We start from the raw sequence: 22,891 nt of genomic DNA on the forward strand, positions 1-22,891 counted from the left end.
ACTCGCCAGTCCGGTTCGGAAATGACTTCCTCGCTCAAGGGCCCCGCCCCCTCCACCCGGCCCCTCTCGGGCTCTCCAGGCTCCGCCCCCTCCAACGGGCCCGACTCCTGGTCTCCAGGCCCCGCCCTCTCCACCCGGCCCCACTCCCGCTCTCCAGACCCCGCCCCCGATCAGACCCCGCCCCCGATCAGGGCCCGCCCCGCGAAGGGCGCTCCGGCGGATCCGGCCGGCTGAAGGTAGTGCGCGCCGGCCAGGGGGCGGCGCTGCCGGGCGCGGGGTCGAGGTCGGGGTCCGGGCGGCCAGAGACGCCCGAGCCGGGTGCACCCAGTGGGCCGCGGAGCAGCCATGGCGGAGACGGCGTCGCAGCACCTGGTGCTGCCCTCGGGGCTGTTGGAGCTGTGCGCGCTGCTGGGGCCCTCCAGGGACAGCCTCCGCGGCCTGGAGCTGGTAAGAACCCCGCGGGGAAACCGAGGCGGGTGATGGTCGGAGAGCGGGGTCAGTGCCCGGAGGACCTCCGCACCCCTGCTCCGTACCAGCGGCGCCCCCAGCCGGGGACCCAGCATCCCTGCGGGGTGCGGACAGCGAGCCTGAGGTCCGGACAGGCCTGGCTGCCCCCAGCCTGCCCGGTGCCAAGGCGGCAGTTGTTCTCCCCAGAGGTGGAGTCGCGGGTGGCTGGCTCTGGGGGCTCCCCCGGGGCTCTCCCAGCCCCCAGCACCCCACGGGGTGGGGACCCGCTGGAGCTGCTCCAGAGTTTACAGGGAGAGAGAGCGCTGACGTCCGTCCCGCGCCGCGTTCTTCGGGGAAGGGCCTCGCCTCCCGGCTGCCGTCTTAAAGACTGTGTTAAGGACGCCCACCTGGGCGAGGGCGAGGTGGGCGAGGCAAACGCGGCCCCCCGTGCGCCGGGCCCTTGCCTGTTACCCATTAAGGAACTTAATTCGTTGCACAGGTTCCCTGTTCACCGTGTAATGAGATGTTTTAGACTTAAGGGCCACTTTTAAATATCCTGCACTTAGTGGTTTTGCGATGAAACTTCTTTTTCTCCTGTACAGTAGAGGCTGCCCCCCCCCCCCCCCCCCCCCGCACCTGGCCCCCTTTTCTTCATCTTTACACTCCATCAGCCAAAGTGCTAAACTCAAGTGCCCTTTCCTGGGAAAGCAGCAGTTTCGGACATTCTCGTTCTCCTTGTTTCTTTCCTGTGATCTCGCTTTTTCTCAGCTTTGGAACGTGGCTTTCTTTTGAACAGGTCTTCGCCGTCTGTTTCTCTGGCCGAGGCTGACCGTGACACTCACTTTTCTCTGGTTAGAGGTGATGACTAGTGTGGCCAGAGACTCCCCGGCTTTTCTGCCCGGATATCTGTGCAAGTCAGTGAAAGGCAGAGCGGCATTTGTGTATTTAACTCTGCAGGGTTGAATGGGCGTCACCAAGAGAAGCTAAATGCTGCTAAAAATAACTGGATACATGTCTGTGAATGCTTCTCTCCTCTGCACTCCTCAGTCAGTTTCGATGCTGTCTGTCTGCCTTTCCCTCCTCTTTCTCACTCCCTGAATCCCCCAAATACCGGTGCCCCTGACCGGTGGAGTCATCGTGCTGCCTCTAACTTGCCAAATGGCTGTTCCTCCTTGTTCTGGTAGGAGATGGCCTGGTTTCAACTGTGGTCTTCCCCGCCGCTGGGCTCCTTGCTCTCGGGCAGTTACAACACATCGGTTCCTGGCCTCCGGATGAGACGTGCTTTGAGAGCAGGGGGCGGGCCACTGGAATCTTTCCTGTGCTGCTTCCTGAGCCACACAGCTGCGCCGCCGGCTCCCAGGACAGGGGTGCGGTGGGGTGCGGTCTGCGACCCTGCCCTCTCCCTTTCATCCTCTGCGCCGTACCTGGCTTCTGTGGCTTCTGTGGCTTCTGTGGCTTCTGTTCAGGGTTCCGCGAAGGGCGGGGAGGAAAATCGTAGAAGGAGCAGGAAGAGAGGGGTGTGAGGACACCGGTTCCACTTCCCGCATTGGCCCTGCTTCTAAGGCCCCCATTCACGTTAAAATGAACCAAACCGATATCTTTGTTTATGTAGTTTTATTTTTTAAAGCAGTTCTATTTTGAACATCCAAGCCTTTTCATCTTGCTTTGGAAGTCACCATGTCTCTGTGATGCAGGCGTTTCTGTGTGGTGAGCCTAGAGATTCGAGAGCTGTGGAGCTTAATCTCAGGATAGCGTCGTAGCCGAACCCTTGGGTTTGCTTATTTCTTAGAAGAGGTGGTGTGTGTTTTGTTGAGGACAGTGACAGAATTGGAGGATGCAGTTCCATTCCCATGTGAGGGATGTGGTTGGCGACCGTTTCCGCCACTGCTTCGTTGCCGTGGAGACCAGGCGAGGGGCGTGAAGGACCGGCACAGATGCATCCCACGGTGCTCAGAGACCCTCGCCCCATAGGTCACTAGTGTAGTTCTCGGCGTGAAGGCCCATTTGCAGTGCTCAGTGGGGAGCATCCTTCCCGTTCCGGAGCAGCCCTGGCCAACAGAACTTCCTGGGTCTGGGTCTGGGTCTGGGTCCGGGTCCGGGTCTGGGTGAGGACCACTGGTGTTCTTTATCCGTGCTGTCCAACACGGCGGCTGCGGGTGCTTGATCTGTGGCTCATGCCACCGAGAACTGGGTTTTACATTTAACTTAAATCAAAGGAGCTGCCGCATGCCCCTGGCAGCGGTGTTGGATGGCAGTTCCAGCACATTAAGAAATTATTAATTCCTGTTCCGTGTCACAAACGCAGCGCATCCCATCGCGGAGGTCTGGGCCACCGTGCGGTCCAGCAGAAACCTGTGGCTCAAGTGAGTTAGGGTGTTGTGGTCTTCACTTGTTAGATTTTTTAAACTAAGACGATGTTTTCGGGGAAGGGGCTTACGAAATCCCTGTCTGCAAGAAAGGGGCAGGAAGTCACATGGGCAGAGTCTGCGTGAATGGACCTGCCCTCCCAGGGTGAGGGCCGCGGCCACGCGCGCTGGCAAGCCACGCCTAGACTCTCTGCGCTTTCAAACTGATTGTTGTTCAGGCGTGTGTGCACGCACAGGTACGGGTGTGTAGCGGGAAGACTCGGGAGCCACCCAGCTGTCCCTCGGTAGGGGGCTGGGCAGGCACATACACAATTGTCACAAGTGCCCAGGGCGAACAGGGAAGTCCGCCAGAGTGAGTGGTTAAGTGGAAAAAAACCCATGGCTACGGGAACGGGAACCATTTCAGTAGGATGGTTACGTTTATGAAAAGAGTGATCCGTATGCAGAAGTGGGAGGGACGTAGCCCAGGCTGTGCTGCGTGCGGTTGGGGGCAAGGCCTCGTTTTGTTAACGAGCCTGTATTGCCTGTCCAATCAGAAGAGGGAATGAGGGAAAAGATGTCCACTCTGAAAAAACCGGACGCATGCTGACCTGCCGAACGCCAGCGTGGCCGGACAGGGCCGTGGCCCTCTAGGTGACCACAGGTAAAAAGAGGGAGCGGCGGGAGGCTCTTGGCTTCAGCGTGGTGGCCGATGGCCCGGCCAGGGGAGCGTGCGCCTGCGGGGTCGCTGCGTGCCGCCGCGGGTGCGGATGCGGGGCCGCCGCGGAACCATCGCCTGCGCGAGATGTGGGGACACAGGGAAAACAGCACAGTCCCCGCCTCCCCCCGCCCGCAGCTCCGCCGGCGGCGTTTTCCCCACAGGGTCTCGGGAAGCTCTGGAATCGGTCCGGCAGCAACAAGTTTAGTCCTGACCCCGCTAAGAGATCCTTCAGGCGCTGCCGTTAGAAAAGGGGGAGAAAGGAGGGCCTGCGCTCCTCGCGCGCTTGGGGGTGGAGTGAGAAGAGGAGGTTCAAACCCACCTCGTACCAAGGGAAAGTGTCGAGGAACCCGGGCAAAATGCCCCCCTTCCACTGGCCCCCACGGGACATGTGTGTCCTCGCTGTCGCCTCACGGCTGCCCCCATCTTCCCAGGTCACGGGGACGGCCTGCTGGCCTGGCGGGCGTGGCGTTGGCAACGTGTTTGTGCGGGTTCGGGTGACACACAGAGCCCATCACTGCCCTGCCCCCCGACCCCAAGCCGCCTGAGAGGGCACGGGGGGACTTGGGGGACTGAAAGGAGCCGAGCACGCGCCCTGCGGCGTCTCCTGAGGACGCCCTGTGCCCCTGCAGTGGGGACAGAGCCTGTACTGAGCTCCGTCTGCCCTCGCAGGACCGGGCCTCCAGGCGCCTCCCCGGGTCCTTACCGCCACGAGCCGCTGCTGGGAGAGCTGTAGGGCACATCTGCCAACGTCACGCTTGTGGGTGCGAGGGCGCAGTGCACAGCAAGGGCTGGCAGCACCGTGTAACTCCTATTTCTGCCCGTTCCAGGCGGTCCAGAAGAGGGGAGTCCAGAACCTTCCGCCCCTCGATCCGGAGGTGCTGTCCGTGTTTGTGCCTCCGTTCATCGGCAAGGAGAGCAGCCCTGCGGCCGGGGGGAGCTGCGGGACTCTGAGCAAAACCAAGATGCGCTCCTTCAGGAAGAAGAGGGAGAAGGCCAAGGCGGAACCCTGCAGGGCCCCCCCGGGGCGTCCCCGGGGGCCGGACGTGGAAGACATTGGTGTCCCCAATGGCGTGGACCTGCTGGCCCTGCCCCAGCTGTGCTTCCCAGGTACCCTGTGCCCGGGGGCGGCCGAGCCGAGGGGCCACACCCGCGATCTGTGTCTGGGAGTCCTTGCCCTTGGCTACGTGTAGCCTGGGCGTGCTGGCCGCCCGCCGGCCCCAGCGTCCCGCCCTGGCACTGAGCTCTCTGGATTTTGGGCGTTTGAAAGCTGAAGGGCAGCTTGGGTCATCGGGCACAGTCCCCATTTTAGAAGATGGGCTTCACGTCGGCCTTCCCCAGGGGCCCGGCAGGCAGCTGTGCGACGGCAGAGCTGGCGCCGGCTGCACCACCCTGCTTCCTGGGTCCCTGGGGCCAGAGGCGCAGGTTGAGTTTTTTCCCCAGCACGGCTGGTTCTGCAAACAGCAGGCTAGTGTTTTGGGGCTTCTTGTTCTGCCTGGGCCTGGAGAACTGTGAAAACTCGGACAAAGGACCTGACATGGTGCTTGTCCGGTCACCTCCACGAGAAGTTGATGTGGCTTCTTGCTCTCAGGGATTGTGAACCAGGGATCGGCTTTTGCCCCAGGCCTCACAAAATCTTTCTCTTTCTGTTTCCAGGGGGCCTGAGCGTGGCCTCTGAGCCAAAGGAGGACTACGTCCACTTCCTGGTGCTGACCGACGTCTGTGGGAACAGGACGTACGGCGTAGTTGCGCAGTACCACCGGCCGCTGCACGTAGGTGACGCCCACGCCTTCCCTCTGACCCTGGCTCTAGGTGGGGTTGCGAGGGCCGTCCCATTTTACAGAGGGGACCACAGTGGCGCAGAGCGCGCAGGCGGCTCGCCTGAGGTCGCACGGCAGCCAGAGTTGACCTGGAGCCGACCGACTGGCGCGCTCGTGGAACGGGGGCGGGAGGGCCGTGGCGCGGCCGACTGTTCCCGGGGCGTCTCCCTTTACCTGGCTGTCGACCTTCCAAGGGCCTCGAGTTCCAAAAGTCCCAAACTGAAGCTGTCCTCATGCTCCCCCATCCCTACCCAAAACCCCCGAATAGCACCGCTTAGGGTCCAGATTGTGGGCCCCGAGTATTGTGCCACTTGGGAGCCGTGCCTTCTGGAACCTGCTGCTGCGCTGTGTCTCTGGCTGTGATCCCCGTCACAGGCCAGGTCCCTTCTGTTCGCTCTCCCTGTCCCTGACTCCCGCCCGGCTCCCGGGCACCCACGGTACTGTGCTCCTTCCGTGTTAGGCCAGGCCCGATGACCCCATCGTGTGTCCTGCTGTGCTCCCTGCGCCCTTGGCGTACCTTCTTCGTAAGCCCTGCACCTCTCCACAGTGAGCGCGCGGGGCGCCCGTTCTCCCTCCCGGACTTGGCTGTGAACCCGGCCGGAGCCTGGGTGGGGGCTTGGGGAGGGGAGGGCTCCGTCCAGCCCCTGCGACCCCCTTTCTGTCTGGAGACGCTGCACTACTGAGGACGCGCACCACGACCCGGCCGGCCGGGTTAACCTGCGGCCCCCACTCTCTCCCCAGGACGAGTACTGTTTCTACAACGGCAAACCTCACTGGGAGGCGTCCTGGGCGGCCACAAGCGCCACCGGCTGGTTCGTGCCCTTCGCCGTGTGCGTGATCTCCCGGTTCCCCTACTACAACGCGCTCAGGGACTGCCTATCCTGGTGAGCTGCTGCCGCCGCCGCCCTCCACCTGTGGGGCTGCCTCCGGACGCAATGGCCTGCGGGCGGGCGGGGGAGCATGTGGGAAAATCCTGAGTCTCATGGAAATGCCACCGTGGGGATGGCATAACCAGGTGGGGGAGACAAAGCAGACTGTTGGGAGTGAAATTGACACGGAAGCTTTCTTTTTCATGAGGTTTTAAAGAGACCTAAGTCAGGAACAACTCTTCTTCTGGCTGGCTGAGAAAATCAACGGGCTGCTCTTAGTCCCGATGAGTTTTGTTGACATGTTAAAAGCTACTGTTTTTGGTAGGGTTGTTAACTGACTTAATGCGGATGTTGCGTTGAAAACGGAGGATGGGGAGAATTCTTGAAAACTCGAGAAAGCATTGCATCGAGCCTGATGTGGACGCGGCCCTGTCCCGCCGGGGACATGGGCACTGCCACTGAGCTCTCTTCTTGGAACCTGGAGCGCTTCAGTGGCAGGCCGGGGGCAGGGCAGCGAGCCACAGCTCCCTGGAGTGGCAGGTCCCTTCTGCACCCCTGGAAAAGGACAGCCAGTCCCAGCCTCCCCCCTCAGCCATGGGGCCGGGCGGGCACCCTCACCGATCAGACGACCCCCGTTCCTGAGCTGACTCCAGCTCCTCGCGGCTCAGTTTTTCTGAACGTGACTGGTCTTTGGGCGGGTCTGGGCCTAGCTCGCGCTGACTGCCGCAGACGTAGCTTATTCTGGGGGACAGAGAGCTGGCCTGGTCGCAGTCAACGCGGGAGTGCATCGAGCTCAGGGATTGTGGAACGCGTGTCTGCCAGGGCATGGGCAGCGCTAGCGTGATAGATGAGGACACGCCCCTTTGCGCTTACTCACTCACCGTCCTCGGGGCTGGACGGCGAATAGCCATTCAGTCTTCAGAGTCCCCTTCTGCACAGTGGGGGTTGTTTTCCTGCCTTTGTGAGCTGAACCGGATGGGAGAGGGCCAACAGCGTCCTCTGAACAGAAGGGGGTCCGAAGGGCCCCCCCGTCCCCATCCTCGCTGTGCGCACTTGGTCCGCAGGGGCCTTTTCCAGCGTGGCTTCCCTTGAGAGGCTGCTCGCTCCGTCTTGAGACGTGACCCTAGAGGGAGGCAGGGACCCAGCAGCGCGCCCCAAACGGGGCACATGTGTGCGCCCAGCGCCCAGGCCAAGGGATGGGACGTGGCCCGGCCCCTCCCCACCAAAAAAGCCCCAAACGCTGCCCCTGCCTCCTGTAGGGGACGCCCCTCGCCCCCCGTGAAAGTCCTAGAACTGCTGACGACCCCACTGAGACTTCTGCTTCGATGCCAAATGCTGAGGGTGACAACTGGATTCTCAAGTTTACTTTGTGATACAACTTTCTTCTTTCTCGTTGCAGTTTGTTGACTCATCTGAAGCTCTGTAAACATTTTGAAGTTGACAATCACATAAAAGATTTTGCTGCCAAACTGTCTTTAATACCGAGCCCTCCCCCCGGACCGCTCCATTTGGTAATTACGTTTTCTCTTTGCCAGTCGGAGAAGGAACACAGCACAGATGGAGGAAGTGTTTTAAGAGGGTCCTTAAGTGCTGGCTGCACTGAGACGTGGCTTCTCACGCTCCTTACAAGCCTTTTCTATGCTATTTCTAAAAGTCAAAAACTAAGAAGAGAAATTTCCTAAAACTTTAGAAGTGAGATTTTGCCGAGGCTGGTGGGCTGGAGTTTTACTGAGTGGTCGGGGTCACTAGGCATTGAGCTAGTAATTGGCCCCTTTGGCAGTTAACGCATTGGTTCATTACTTGCTGTGCAGAAAACACATGGTATTTACTTAAAGTACAAATTTCCCTTTTGTTTGTCTGGAGTATTGGGTATTTTATTTCGCTTGTTAATGTTTTCTCCTGTCTAACGTAATTAACGATAAGTAATTGGTGCGTGTGTGTGTGTGTGTATTTTTTGGCTGTTCACAATGCCTCTGTGTTATTCAGTTAATAGACACCCATTTCCTAGACAGGGTTCCGCGGAACATGGGTTCCAAGATGTTCTCGGCCGTTTTGCAACAGGAGAACTTTGGGGTTGAGGTAGGGGTGTGTCTGAGATGGCAGACCCCGCTCGCTTTTGTTGAGTGACAGGTCAGACTGCTGAGCCAGGTGCTGAAGCCTAATTTTTTTTTTTAATTTTTAAAAATTGATTTGAGAGAGAGACATGGATTTGCGGTTCCATGCACTCGTGTGTTCACGGGTCGCTTCTCGTCTGTGCCCTGATGGGGGATTGAACCCCCAGCCGTGGTGCGTGGGGGTCGATGCTCCCATCAGCTGAGCGGCTCGGCCAGGGCTGGTGATGAACCCTGTTTGAGTCGGCGTTTTTCAGACTCATGGCACCATCAGGTGCTTCCTTTTAAAAAACAGTACACAGATAACAGGACACCTATTAAATAAACATCCAGGAATGTAATGTAAATACAGACTCGGTTTCACTCTCTCTGTCGCTTCCAGAAGATTAAACCAAGTAGACCTTGGTTCTTGACGCTTTGATTATTGGCAGTTGAGACTGTGTTTTGTTTATCAGGAGGTGTGGGAGGGCCGCTCCCAGAAACCTCTGCAGGGAGCCTTTACTGGGGCGTGTCTCGAGCAAGGCGCTCTCTACTATGTGGGTGACTGGCGTTTTTTAATGGGGCAGTGAAGTCACCAAAGGCCACTTTCTTGTCCTGTAACCGCCACAGGCTGTCACGGAGGACCTGCTGCGGCAGCGAGCACCCTGCCCCCCATTGATTTCCTCTCTGTTCTGGCCCCCAGTCCCTGGCTGCCACTTGGGTCATCGTCTGCTCACCTGCAGGCTCCAGGGGCGGGCGGGCACCTGAATTCCCTTGGGGCTGACGCTGTGGGGGCGGGGAACCAGCAGCCCTGGCCGCTCCTTGGCCAGCCGGGGAGCCCCGCGTGGAGGGGGCCACAGCTTCCTCTGGCGCCCAGCACGTCCTTTGCCACGACGCACAGGCACCCTTGAGACAGAATTTGAAGTGTTATTTGAAAATCTTATCTAGAAAAATAAAGTATCGTTCTTAGCATTTTTTGAATTACATGCCTTTAAGGAACTTTGACTCTTAAATACTTAGTGAACAACCCGTGCTATGTAGTAACTATGACTAGGGACCTACACAGGCTAAGAGTCATTTGAATGGGCTCGATTTAGAACTGGTGTTTGTGGGGATGGATGTCTGGGTGGCGGTTTATCTGTGTTTTGCTAATAATTAAAGAGCTGAGGACGCTGGGCTGAGAAAAGGCTGCAGGGCTCAGTTGACGGGTGGCCCGCGACCGCCAGTCCTGAGCCCTAGGCTCACTCTGTGCAGACCGGACGGCGAGAGCCCCAGCCGTCAGGAACGGTCCCTGCCTCGGGGCCTTCTGAGCCCGCACCGTCGTGCCTTTCCCCCGCCGCCGGGAGCAGCCCTCTGAACTCACTGGGGAAATTGGTCTTTGCAGATATTTAACATGAAGCCACTACAGGTTGTGTTCCCCTCGCGAGCAGACCCCGAGAGCCCAGTCATTGACCTGGACCTTCACCTGCCCCTGCTGTGCTTCCGGCCCGAGAAGGTGCTACAGGTGCGCCTCCTTCCGCTCCCGAGGGCCTCCCGCTCAGCGGCTCCGTGGGCCTCAGCGCTGCCGCCGCAGCAACGATGCGTCAAACGCAGCGTCTTCCACACGCACAGATCAGTGCCCTCGGAATGTTAATTTTTTTGTTTAAAACCAACATTCACTATGGTGCATGCTATCTGCAAATTGCACTTCTTTGCGGGGGGTGGGGGCGGGTATCCAAGTAGCCCTTGCTTTGGCAGGTGCCGCAGGGAAACATGGGTAGACACTGCACCCCGCGTTCTGGCTTTAGGGGGGTGTGTTTGTGGGCGCCATAAGTGGGCCGTGCCCGGTCGGACACGCAGCCGCGGTCTGTCCCCCAGATCCTGGCGTGCCTCCTGACAGAGCGGCGGGTCGTCGTCTTCTCGGCCAGCTGGGCCCTGCTGACGCTGGTGGCCGAGTGCTTCCTGGTCTACCTGCACCCCCTGCAGTGGCAGCACACGTTCGTGCCCATCCTGTCGGGGCAGATGCTGGACTTCCTCATGGCTCCCACGTCCTTCCTCATGGGCTGCCACCTCAGCCACTTCGAAGAAGTCAGCAAGGTCAGGTACCGGCCGCTGGACCCAGACCCCTAAATTCTTGTGCGCCCGTGGCGGGGACGGGCGGGAAGTGCCCGAGGAGGTGCCCAAGGCAAGGGCTGCACACATGGGCCATGGAGAGCTCACGCCTCGACCTCCGGGAGCACCTTGTGCCCGGAGCCACGCACCCAGGGCCCTCGCTCTGTCCCCCTGTGGCGTGGGCCCCAGGGTGCGTTCACGGTTCCGGTGCGCCGAGCACCCTGCGGGGCTTCACCCACTCGCAGCCAGAGCAGCCAGAACGGCTTCCCAGAGGTCCTCTGTGAGGCGCGGGCAGGCGCTGGGTCACCGGTCCCCGATTTCAGGGGCAGCCCCCGCTGCTTGCTTGCTCGTTGTGTGGTGTCAAGTGAGGTGTGGCGAACCGCGTCACGCCCCCGCCGGCAGCCCGGCGTGCCGCGGCCTCCCCGGACCCTCGCCAGCACTGGTCCTGTCCACCACATGGAGCTGAGCTGCCCGGGGGGGTGGGGAGTGGGTCTCGAGGGGGAGCTGATGCTCGTTGCCGCGTGAGCCCTGGCGCCGCGCGCCTCGCCTTTCCCGGTGCCAACCGGCAGCTGCTGTAGGACGGGCTCTTGCCTGGAGATGCCCTGAGTGGGCACGGAAAGAGTGCAGGCTTGGGTGGCCCCGCCGCCTCTGATTCCTCTGAGCCAGTCCCGGGAAGGTGCCTCGCGCAGACTCTGGGGGAGGAGCCGGGCGTTGTGGGGCGCTTGCCAAAGCAGAGGTTCCCCAGGGGGCAAACACCCTCTAAGAAAAGGCCATTCAGACCTTCATGGAAGGAACGGAAAAACGTCACCCAGCCCGCCTGGCACAGGAGGAAAAAAATGGGCCATCCTGTGCCGTTTAAAAAGGCGTCTTTCATAGTCAAGGCGGGTAAAGGCTGTCTTGTGGCAGCCCCTTCGGATGAGAAACGCGTTGTCACGTTTACCCAATGGCTCCAGCCAGCAGTCCCGAAGGGGTCGCCCGTCCGGGGGATCTCAGGGCGGGCAGCGGGACCACACTGAGCGCGTTCGGGGCCTGGGGCTCTGTCGGTGGCGCCGGAGGGCGGACGCTGTCCTGCCGCTCGTCTGTGCCGTGACCGCCTGTGTCGGCGCTGACGCCTGCAGAGGCCCCGCTGGCCTCTGCTCCCTTAGTGCCCGTGGCTGCCCGGGGAGACGCCGCCTGCATACTTCATGCCAGGTGGGGCCCGGCGTGAGAGCCGGGAGCGGTGACCCGCAGAGAGGTCCCCCGTCACATGCCGGGGACTCTCGGGACCCTGGCGCGTGACTCATTGCTTGTGTATTTTGTCACAGATAAGACTTTACAAGTAAGCCGTGTCCGTATTTAAAAAACCGTAAGTGTGCGCGGCACCGAGCCCGGGGCCCCACCCACGCCCGGCACTGGAGGGGCAGCTCTCACTGGAGCTCTGGAATGTCCTCTCCCGGGTCTCTGAAGTGCCGCCTGCGTGTTCGCACCGGGGCGGGGGAGCCTGGCGTGCGCATTGGAATCCGGACTCAACGGCGGAGGCGCCGGCCCGTTGACGGACCCTGCGGCGTTGCCTGCACGTTCGGGGGAGACGGCTAAGGCCTGGGCCGTGTCACGTAGGGCCATTCGATGACGACAGCGTCTCAGCGAGTGCAAAGCGCGCTCTTCTCTTTTCAGAGATGCCTTTAGATTCTTATGTCGCCTCCACGCTCTTTTCACAGGAAGCCGATGGTTTAGTTCTGATCAACATCGACGCCGGGAGTGTCAGCTCCTCCAGCAGTGAGGAGGTGGACGTCCCCGACATCCCCCTCCTGGCGGCGCAGGTGTTCGTTCAGAGGTACAGCTGGGGGCCGTGCGTGTTGGGGGACCCCCCTGTCTGAGTTCTTGCCGCCGGCGTCGCTTGTCTTTTCCCAGCTCATGTTACTGCTAGAAGCTTTGTGTGTTCACAGTTCGGAAATTAGTCGTGAGTTTCTCTCGCTCCGCTCCGACTCCCTGCCCTGCTCCTGTGACCCGGGTTTCGGGGTGCATTTATCCACTTTCCTATTTATTCCCACGTGGATACAAGCCCCCCACAGCTGGCTTGGCATGTGTTTGCGCTGGTCCCACACAAGGTGGTACCCGGATTGGATCGCGGGCCTTCGGAGGTGTTGGTGGGACGGCCGCACGCCGAGGGGGCTCGTTGTGCGTATTCAAACCTGGGGAAGCCTTGGCTTCCCATGTCTGCAGGTGCCGCCGCGGGTGGCATTGGGGGCTGGGGGCTGGGGCCTGCCGGAGGCCAGCCCGAGGTTTAGGAGAGACAGCTGCCCTTGGGGACGCGGACGAGGCAGTGGCGGTTGGCACCTCTGAGCGTACCCAGGCGGGCGTGTGGTCCGCAGGGGGAGCGTGTGCTCTCCGGGCAGAGCGCAGGGACACGCTGACTCATCTCGGAGGACACGTGCCGCTCAAAGTCAGAGCTGCGCGTGTGGTGTGCTAATTAGCTGCCTCTGTGGGGCAGTGAATAAACCCCTCCAGGGTGTGTTTTCAGGGCCCGGCCCCCAGTTACTGAAGTGTGGTCCGAGCACTGGGCCTTTTCGGAGTGCCCTCTCGGCCCGGGAGGAGCGTCCGTGACCCCGTGCCTGCTGCCTTCCAGGGTTCAGAACCTCCAGCTGCACCGTGAGCTGGACTTGGCCCACCTGGGCGCCAGCACCGACCTGAACGATGGGCGTGCCCGCCGGCGGGCCTGGCAGCAGAGGCTCAACGGCCGGATCCAGCGGCTCACCTTGCAGCTTCTTGTCAGCATCTTCAGGTACTGCCCGCGCCCTGCCCGGCGGGGCGGCCAGTCCTCCCTCCGCCCCAGGGGCTCAGAGCAGAGCGTGCCGTGGGGGCCCCATGCCGTGGGAGTGTTTCAAAGTCCCCATTTTAATGGCCAGTGTCTTTTGACGTGTCTGTTTGCATAAAGCAAATTTTTCATTAGGAAGAAACGGTGGTGTTTCAGAGACAGGATGCGCTCGTCTCTTTGCTCAAAGTGGTGTAACCTAGTCGTGGAAACGCTTTCCTTTTGTTCTTTTCAGAGAAACTCTTTCCTGAACAAGGGTTTTTTTTTTTTCCTGTTTTTTCTTTTTTCTTTTTTTTTGACTTTAAAGGCCTGATGAGTTCATAAAGAAAGCAGAAAATGTGACGGCAGATAATAAGACCTTGCTCCCTCACAGTGAAGGAAACAACGATCCTATTATGTACTGACTCTCGATGTGACGTTACTCACTGTATTTGCAGTTTGTTACTTCAGATCTGGGGGATGGTTCGCCAAAGCCACCATGAACTTGCAGACGAGGAAATGGGGCCTGGGGGGGGCCACGGTTGGGGGGGGGGTCAGGCCGGTGGCCTCACTGGGCCAAGGCTCAGTCCGGCTGCCCTTCCTGGCTCACCAGCCGGAACTCGGTTCTGTGTGTACAAGCGATTACTGACCCTCGCACGTTCATTTTGGTACGGACCCGGGGGCTGACGGCGGCAGCTGCAGCCCCTCCCGACCGCCTTTCTGTTGGCGGGAAAGCTGTGCCCGAAACCTGACCCCACCGACCGCCCCCGCAGTCCGCACGGTCCTGCTGAGGAACAGGGCTTTTCAAAGTGTGCTCCTCGCCGTTTCTCTGCTTCTCGGAGTGACGCGTTTTCCACATACGTGAGAATGTTCCAACAGCTGGGCTGTCTCTGTCTTTGTCAGGGAGGTGAAGAACCACTTGAATTACGAGCACAGGGTGTTCAACAGCGAGGAGTTTCTCAAAACGCGCGCTCCCAGCGACCAGCGCTTCTACAAGCAGGTCAGACGAGTGGCCCGCCTCTGCCCGCAGGCCATGCTTTCCTGGTGAACGTGTGTTCAGCATCCGTCCGTCTCTCACGGTGCCAGCTTCCCCGAAAGCTTGTGCGCGGTTCCTGGCCATCCTTTGGTCGCGTCTCGGAGTATCATTTACACAGAACTAACGCGCCCATGTTAAGGGTCAAGTGTGATGAACTTTGACAATTGTGCCCCCTGAGGAGCCACCTCCTCAGTCTGGGTGGAGACCTTCCTGTGCTCCCAACAGTTCCCGTGCTCTCCTGTCCCCTTGGTCCCCGAGCGTCACCCCGCCTGTGCCCTGGCTCCTTCCTCTGTCCCCAGCAGTAGCCCAGGGTCAGGGCGAGGCCCTGTTTGTCCTCTGTTCCACCTGTTCACTGGCGTCTGGTTCGTTTCCATTCTTGTCTGTTACGAAAGGTAACGTTCCAGGGCTTTCCCAGGCAGTGCCGCCCCGTGCACAGCCTCTGCTTCTTTAGGGCCTGTTTCCACACTTTTAGGGGAGGCTGAGCCTCCGTCGTGACCCTCTCCTTGTGGGCCGGCTCCGTGACGGTCCCTTAGTGTCCTCTTCCAGCCTGTCCTTGTGCTCTGCAGCCGCCCCATCCTTCCGGCCTGGAGGCAGCTTCCGGCCTGCCCTTCTGCACGCCCTGCCCTCCCTCCGTCTTCCTGCAGGCGCCGCCACGCCCGGCTCCTTCCTCTCTGAACCCCAGCAGTGGGACGACCCCCGTTGCGGGGGCAGCGGGGGCTTGGGGCAGTGCTCCGGGGCTGAGGGAAGGCAGGCAGGGCAGCTGCTGTGAGGTGTGGCCGGGGAGAGCCACAGTCCCCAGGACATCCCAGAGCCTGTGACAAAACCCAGAGACCCCGGCTGTGCTGTCCTGGGGGCGAGCTTCCTGTGACTTTACAGGTGCACAGACCGGCCGGCTGGCGCATGCTGTGAGGAGCCGGCGGAGCACGTCGGGAGGTTGCGATAAACTAGGAAACAGCTGTATCTGGGGAGCCGCATCCATAGGAGCCGGTGTCAACCAGACGCCAGTGGGTCGGGGTGGGGCAGCAGGAAGGAGGCCAGGCCAGGCCGGCGCCGGGGGTCCCGGTCAGTCATCTCTGCCGTCTCTTCCAGGTCTTGGACACCTACATGTTCCATTCTTTCCTCAAAGCCCGGCTCAGCCGCAGGATGGACGCCTTCGCCCAGCTGGACCTCAGCACGCAGTCGGAGGAGGACAGGTGCTGTGGGGCCCGAGCCTTGCGTGGGCGGTGTCATTTGCACAGACACACGGCAGGCTCCCGCTCGCGGGTCGTGACAAGCTGGATGTTTCTATTCGGGGACATGCTGAGCGGCCGCACCGTGGCCCACCCCTGTGTTTGCCCCCCGGGTCTGTGTGCTGGCCGTTCCCTCCCGTCTTCCTTCTCTCCCCCGCCATTTTCGTGGGGCTTTACCGGATGGGCGGCCGCGGTGGGGGGCGGCCTCGCCGGTTCTGAGCGCTGCGGGCTCTCCCGGGGGCACGGTCCACCCTCCAGCCTGTCCGGCCTCTGGGGACGCGTGGACACACCGTGCCGCTCACCTTCCCGCTCACGTGCAAGGGCCGGACGCCGGCCCCCACCCCGGAGAGCGCGCGCTATCGAGGCTCGGACTCCGCTCGTTTTTGTGTCAGCGACGCGCTGCTTCCTCCTGCCCCAGGGTCAGCGGGACGCTTCTGAGTCCAAGGCGACCGACCGTCGAGAAAATGGCCTTGGGCAAACCGTGGTCGCAGCGCGCGGCTCACCGGCGCATGGTGGTCAGCATGCCCAACCTGCACGACGTCTCCGTCCCCGAACTGGTGCCCAGGAACGCGTCGCTCCACAGCAGCAGCGTCAGCAGCCCCAGCGGCCGCAGCAGCAGCAGCAGCTCAGGTGACGGTCGCTCCTCTCCCCGGGGCTGCGGGCTGTCCCGTCGCGGGTCGTGGAAAGAAACCGGAGCAGGATTCAGTGAAGGGGGCAGGCCTTTTTATTTGTTTTAAAAAAAACACTGTATTTGTACTATTTTTAGAATGTTCATTTTAGGAAACTGTTTCTTGTCTGTATGGTCTATCACCCAGTCTCACTGCGCCAGGCAACAGCTCTGCACGGTGTGCCTTTCACACGCACGTGCGTGTCTGTGTATAAAATACACGCTTCGTATGTCAGTCCAGTGGGACACGGTGACCTTCAGGCCCCCAGTGAGTGCCAAGCCCTTCCTGGTCCTGGGGTCCCCAGGACGCCAGCCCCTGCCCCGTGGCATTTATACCCGGGGCCGGCCCGAGGCCATGCAGCCCCATCCCTGTGTGAGGGGGCGGCCTGGCTGTGAGCCGCGGGGGCCCCCTGGTGGCCGCTGGCTTGGGCTGTGGCTCAGGCTCAGGCCCCAGCGGGTGCTTCCCAAGGACACGGCAGAGGCTGAGACAGGACGGCGGGGGCGGGCCCTCGCTGCCAGAGGGGTGCCCTCTAAACGAGGCAGCGGAGGCCGCGTGAGGGCCCTGCAGGGTGCTCGGAGTCCCCGCGTGGCGCACCCCCGCTCCTGGGCTGTGGGACCGGCAGGGCCTGTGGTTCCTCCTGTCCCCTCTGCCCTGGGCTCCCCGCCCCTCCCGGGCTTCAGGGTGAGTCCCTGCCCCCCGGGGAGAGCACCCACCTGCAGGGCCGGCCTGTGCGCCGCCCCTGGGAGCCCCTGGGAGGGCGGTACGCGGGCTGCCCGGGAGGCCCTTCGGCGGCCTATGCTGAGGGAATTGGTGTGAGGCGCAGGGCCGTGGGGTGGCTCTGGCACGTAGTGGCTGGTGCTGGGGCCGCGTGGAAGCCTCCGCCTGCACCCCTGTGAACGGGAACGACAGCGCCCGTCGCATGGAGCTGCCCTCAGGGAGCAGAACAGCGATTTCCCAGGGCGGAGCCCAGTCTGCGAGGCCGCCTGGGCTCCCAGTTACTGGCTTAACCCTCCCACAGACTCGCAGACTCACGAGTCAGTTCAGCATTGACAGTTTTCACGAATCATGTGATCCGGCGTCCTCAGGGCTCCGTGGGCGTCACGGGAGGGCCGCTTGCTCAGCTTGGGGTTCGTGGGACTTTCCGGAAGAGGCCACAGGCTCTTGCTCTACGGGGCAAGAGGCCGACATCTGACAGCGCGGTGGGGCCGGGGCATGTGCGCGTGCGGGGGCTGCGCTCACTGCCTGTTTCCTCCGCTGCCCTCTAGTCCCTAACGTGAGCCCCAGGCCGACGTACACGTTCAAGATCCCAGAGATCCACTTCCCCCTGGTGAGCCAGTGCGTGCAGGCCTACTACTGCGACTGCGTGGACCTGCTGAGCAAGGCCATGAACGGCCTGGCGCCCGACAGCTCCGTGCTGCTGGCCCGCTACTACTACCTGCGGGGGCTCGTCCACCTGATGCAGGGCCAGCTGCTGGACGCCCTGCTCGACTTCCAGAGCCTGTACAAGACGGACCTGCGGATCTTCCCCGGCGACCTGGTGAGGCGCGCTGTGCAGTCCATGGCGGGCCCCGTGCGCGCCCAGGCCGAGTGCATGCCTGAGCTGCGCAGGCTCATCAGCGAGGTCCTGGAGCCGCCGGGGGAGGCCCCCAAGGCCGACGACCGCGTCAAGCACTTTGAGCTGCCCAGCAAGCACATGGGGCCGGACGAGTTCGTGCGGAGGGTCCAGGAGTCGGGCATCGTGAGGGACGTCAACATCATAAACCGCTTGTTCGAGGCCCTGACCGTGGGTAAGAGGTGGCGCTTCAGTGGCGACCGGTGGCCGATGGGCGGAGGGTGGCCAGGCCTTCCGGGCAGCGGCCCCCGCACCGCTGTTCCCAACAGCGAACGCCACCCTGGCTGGTTTCTGACCGGCGCTCCTGGGGTGGGAGGGGTTGCGGGAAGTTTGACCGGGACGGACATCAGGGCCGCCACGTCCCGAGCGCTGGGGTTCCGCGTTGACCGCTCTCGTCTGGTTTGCTTAGCGCCCTTTCTGCCCGTCCCCGAAATGGGCTGCTGTCGCCAGCTCCAGCCTCTTATTTTTACCACATTTCTATGCATTTTCTGTCCATGGATGTATCTGAAACAGTCCATGGGTTTGTGCGTTTTTAGCTGCACATGAGTGGCCGCCATGAGCCCGTTGGCGCGGTTTTCGCCCTGTGCCCGGCCGGCAGGGGAGGTGGGGGGCGTCTGTAGCCGGTGGGCGTTCACCGTCGGCGGCATCCTGTGAGTATGCCCTTCTCCATTACTGACGGAGGGACACCACCCTGCCTGTCCCCACGTGTGCACCCAGGTGGCTTTCTCTAGGTCCTAGAGAAAGGGGTGTCTGCCTTTGGGCGTCTCTGGGCCACACTGGAAGAAGAGTTGTCTCAGGCCACACATTAAATACACAAATACTAACAAAGGCTTATGAGCAAAAAAAAACAACCAAACACAACACATTGTAAGTAAATCTATGATTGTGTGTCGGGCTGCATTCCCAGCCTCCTGGGCCGCGTGTGGCCTGCAGGCCGGGGGCTGGACACCGCTGCTCTGGGACTCAGCCAGGAAGCCCGGCCCGGGAAGCGGGGACCCGGCCTGGGTGGCGCTTCCTTGGTGCCGTCTGCCTGTCCGGTGACAGTGCGCGTGGGTCCCAGGGGACGGCTGCCCGTCGCTCGGGGCCACTCGGGGTCTGTCCCTGAGCTGCCTCTCTGTCGCCTTAACCCCTTTTTATGTGGGGCCACTCCTCTTTCCCTGCGCCGTGTGGCGGCTCCTCCGCGCCCGGTAGCAGGCCTGTAAGACGCCTTCCCTCCACAGACCACAGGCGTGACTGCCTCTCGTTCCTGCGGTGGCCTCGGGCCGGCGGCAGCGGGGGGCGTATCTGTGCGCCCGTGGCCGCCCTCCTCCCGGTGTGAGGATGACAGGGCGGCCGCTGCTTCTGCTCGCTGGTCCTGGGCAGGCCGCCCCGCGCTCCCAGGGGCTCCGCGCTCCGCAGACGCCGAGGGGAAGTGGCGCTGCCTGCGTTCGCAGAGACGCAGGCGGCTCGGGCCGTCGGGGCAGCCGGGGCGACAGACACCGCCCGGGACGCCCACCGGGCAGGGCGGCTGGGGACAGGCGCCGACAGACGCGAGGGCCGGTGCGCGAGGCTGCGTGGAGGACGCCAGGGCGCCTCCCCGAGCGGACCCTGCCGCTCCCCCAGGGCTTCCACGAGGACGTCCGTGTCCGGCCAGGTCTGCGGCGAAGCCTGGCGCTCGGCGGCCCGAGGCCCCCGGGGCTGCGCTCCCTCGTGACGGGTGGAGCCTGCAGGCGCTCCCCCCTCCCCCCCACCGTGTGGCTGTGCACCAGGCCCTTCCGCCCCTCCCGCCCGCACGGGCGGGCGCTGCAGGCCCTGTCCTCCCAGCAGGAAGAGGGCCTGTCCCGTAGCTGTTCCCTCGGGGGCTGCGGTGTGTCCTGGCTGCGGGGGAGCGGGGGAGCCGGGCGGCGTGGTTTTACGGCCGGACGGGAAGGCCCGCCGGGCAGTCCCAGACGTATGTTGGGAGACGCGGCGAGGACGCCCGGGAAGGTGTCCGCAGCGCGAGCCCTGGCGGCCGCACTGCCCGCAGCCCCGCTGTCCCCGTGGCTGTCGCTGTGGCTCTGTTCATGTTGCAGTGGGTCCGGGAACAGGCTCGCCTGGGAGGTGGGGCCACCCCAGTGTGGCACCCGATGGACGTTCTAGATCCATCTAGAAAAGCACCGTTAGTCAGAGAGCAATGTCACCATGTTGGAATGAACTGACCTGAATAAGGATTCACCTGAGAATTCAAAAAATGACCGTTGGTCACTGCGAGGCTCTGCAGACTGAGGGAGGGCGGTGCCGGGGGGGTTTGTCCCAAACAGCCCGTGCCTGTGCTGGGGTCTGACGGCAGATCTTAATTCCAATGGCATCAGCAGTTCTCCCCGGACCCTGTCCCCAGCCTGGGACAGCGCCCCCCTCCCGGGCTGCCCAGCCAGGCCAGCCTCAGCTGTGGCCCTGACAGCAAATTCCCCAGGCCGACGGTCACCCCCATTCGGCTGTGGGGCCCGGGTGGGGACGTGGCTGCAGAGCCAATCTGGGGACTGGGAGGACAGGGTCCTATCCTCGGGGCAGGGCGCCAGCAGGCAAGCCGGCCCAGGAACACAGGGCCCCGCCTCCCTGTGCCTCAGTCCCCGAGGCGTGAACTGAAGGGTGGGCAGCAGTTTCCTGGCGCGAGCCCTCTGGACGGCGAGTGCGGGGCCCGGGACAGCAGGCCCTGCCGGGACAGACTCCTGCGCTGGGCGCGGGCGTGTGGGGAGGAGCCGGGCCTGGTGCTGACGGGGGCCCTGGAGCCGTTGAACAGGGGGGCGGAGCCCCTGCCGGTGCCTTACAGAAGCCCTTCTGGAGGCCGAGAGGGGGCGGAGCCATCAAGGAACCACTTCCTGTGCCGCAGACAGGAGCTGCGTGGCAGGGCAGATGGGGACAAGCAGGGACAGATGCAGGGCCTAGGGCGGGCGTGTGCGGGGGTGGGGGCGTCCCACCTGTACAGGACAGGCAGGGAAGCAGGTGCGCTGCCGGCCAGGTCTGCAGCTGGGCAGGAGTGCCGGACACTGGCAAAGGTCACCACCTCAGTTAAGGTCTCTGGGTTACAAGTAATAAAAGGAATTTCTCTGTGCGTGTAACCAAAGGATGCTGACCGCTGCCTTCAGGCTCGGCTTGGCTCAGCACGTGGCGTGTCCCCACGGGCTGGGTCTCTTCAATGCCAGTGTCACCCGGGACTGGGTGCCCTCATGGCCCCAGGGTGGCTGCCACCCAAGCCAGATCTTTGCCACCCATGCCCTCGTCCCGGTGTTCCCACCTGATGTCCTCAGTTACCGTGACACTGGGCTTGGACCACATGTGACCCCATCGCTGGGTCAGGGGCTGCGTGCAGTGCCCGCCCTGTGCCCCTAGGGCTGCCAGGAAGGGAGGGGAGAACCCCGCCTCCCGCTTGGTGGGCAGGTGCTGGCGCCACCTTCTGCCCCGCTGGGGGAGTGCGCTACTTCCCAGCTGACGGCTGTCGCGCTGGCTGTAAGAAACCTCTTTTCTTCATAAAACGCAGGACAGCAGAAACTGATTGACCCGGAGACGTTCAAAGACTTCTACACCTGCTGGAAGGAGACAGAAGCGGAGGCACAAGAGGTCAGCCTGCCGGCGTCGGTGCTGGAGCACCTGGACAAGAACGAGTGCGTGTACAAGCTGTCCAGCTCCGTGAAGACGAGCCACGGCGTGGGCAAGATCGCCATGACCCAGAAGCGCCTCTTCCTCCTGACGGAGGGCAGGCCGGGCTACGTGGACATCTCCACCTTCAGGGACATGCAGGTGCGGGAGCCAGCGCCCCGCCCCCGCCCGCGCTGGCGCCGAGCGCACCTTTGCCCCGGGACCTCCTGCGGGGCTCGGCTTGCGCCTGACGTCTGTTGCACAAACCCGCACGAGCTGGGTGTGCCATTTCCGCTGACTGTTGGCGGACGCAGCGGGGACAGGGAGCCACGCCCCGTGGTGACCGCTGGGCCCGCAGCCCCATCTTGGGTTTCCCGTTAGCTTTTCCCTGTGCTGGCTTTGCCAGGCGACCCGCTAGAACCCAAGTCAGAAACACTGCAGGGGGCGAGAGGGCGAGCCACCTCCAAGTGTCGTGGACGGGTCCACGTGAACTGCCGGGGGCGACGCTGGGCCCTCACACAGCCGCCCCGACTCGATTTTGTCCGTTTCTGAGGCTGGGGGCACGCCACCACCCCATCCCCTCCTCTCCTCTCTGGGACCAGGGTCACTCAGCGCCTTCCCTGTCCTGCTGGGCCCCCACCCCCCGCCACCAGCCCAAAGGCTCAGTCGGGCCCCTGCCCTGCCCCTCCGGGTCTGCCCTCGCGTCGGGGCCCCGCCGAGCGCCCCCGCAGGACCCTGGCGAGCGTGCCGAGGACGGCAGCAGGGCTCAGAGGCCACCGCGCCTCCTTTCCGGCCTCCCGCGGCTGCCGCGGCCCTGGCGCCCCTGCTCACCTCCCCCCCCGCCCCGCTCCCCCAGGAAGTCCGCAGCACTACGGTCACCGTCCTGTTTCTCCGAGTGCCCACCCTAAAAGTCAAAACGGCATCCAGGAAGGAAGCCTTCGAAGCGAACCTCAAGTCGGAGCGCGACCTGTGGCACCTGATGGTGAAGGAGATGCGGGCGGGGAAGGAGCTGGCGGACGAGCACAAGGTGCCGGCGCGCGGCCGACGGGGTCCCGCGGGGTGGGGGCGGGTGCTCGAGGGCGCTCCTCTCCTCTGCCACAGGCTCAGGGCTGTGACGGGGGGCACATGGGCCCCCCACAGCGCCACGCCTAGAGCCAGGGTTGTCCATGCCTTCGCTTACTGTGGGCCAAGCTGACAACTTTCACTATGTCACGGTCCCGGGGGAGACTGGGGACCGCGATGAGAGATGGAGGACAAGGGGGAAACTGTGCTGTCGCCCTGGCAGGCGGGGCAGGAGCCCGTTGCAGAGCAGGCCAGAGCGGGAACAGAGCATGTGCATGGGGACGGGGGGTCACACAGCGCCCCCGACCGTCCGAGGTGCGGGCGCCAGCGTCAGGAAGCCCGTGTGCAGCAGGGGCTGGCGCTTGCGGTGGGACCTCCCCGTTGCAGGAGGGGGGTGCGCGAGCGCTTCTGTCTGGAGTGGGCAGGGGACAGCAAGTGTGTGGCCCCCGGACCTACGTGGGGACCGGCTGGCGCTTGGCAGAGACACTTTGCTGGCCCTGGGACAAACGGCCGGGGCGTCTTACCTCCGAATGGTGGTGA

At 62.8% G+C, this 22,891-nt stretch overlaps 1 protein-coding gene across 1 annotated transcript in view; it reads left to right on the top strand.

Moving 5' to 3' along the window:
- Positions 1-267: 267 nt before the first annotated feature.
- DENND3 (DENN domain containing 3) overlaps positions 268-22,891 on the top strand; it is a 30,955-nt gene continuing 8,331 nt past the window's right edge. Inside the window, exons 1-15 of the mRNA XM_054590545.1 lie at positions 268-447; positions 4,341-4,620; positions 5,167-5,282; positions 6,072-6,214; positions 7,599-7,710; positions 9,674-9,793; positions 10,147-10,365; positions 12,078-12,193; positions 12,986-13,141; positions 14,054-14,150; positions 15,276-15,379; positions 15,834-16,045; positions 17,349-17,870; positions 21,192-21,451; positions 22,146-22,316. Of these exons, the coding sequence (XP_054446520.1) occupies positions 346-447; positions 4,341-4,620; positions 5,167-5,282; positions 6,072-6,214; positions 7,599-7,710; positions 9,674-9,793; positions 10,147-10,365; positions 12,078-12,193; positions 12,986-13,141; positions 14,054-14,150; positions 15,276-15,379; positions 15,834-16,045; positions 17,349-17,870; positions 21,192-21,451; positions 22,146-22,316 (2,730 nt within the window). The 5' untranslated portion in view covers positions 268-345. The remainder of the gene's footprint in view (positions 448-4,340; positions 4,621-5,166; positions 5,283-6,071; positions 6,215-7,598; positions 7,711-9,673; positions 9,794-10,146; positions 10,366-12,077; positions 12,194-12,985; positions 13,142-14,053; positions 14,151-15,275; positions 15,380-15,833; positions 16,046-17,348; positions 17,871-21,191; positions 21,452-22,145; positions 22,317-22,891) is intronic.

Source organism: Pteronotus mesoamericanus, unplaced genomic scaffold (genome assembly GCF_021234165.1).
Source record: "Pteronotus mesoamericanus isolate MK-2021 breed Mesoamerican mustached bat unplaced genomic scaffold, CSHL_Meso_final scaffold_174, whole genome shotgun sequence".
Lineage (NCBI taxonomy): Eukaryota > Metazoa > Chordata > Mammalia > Chiroptera > Mormoopidae > Pteronotus > Pteronotus mesoamericanus.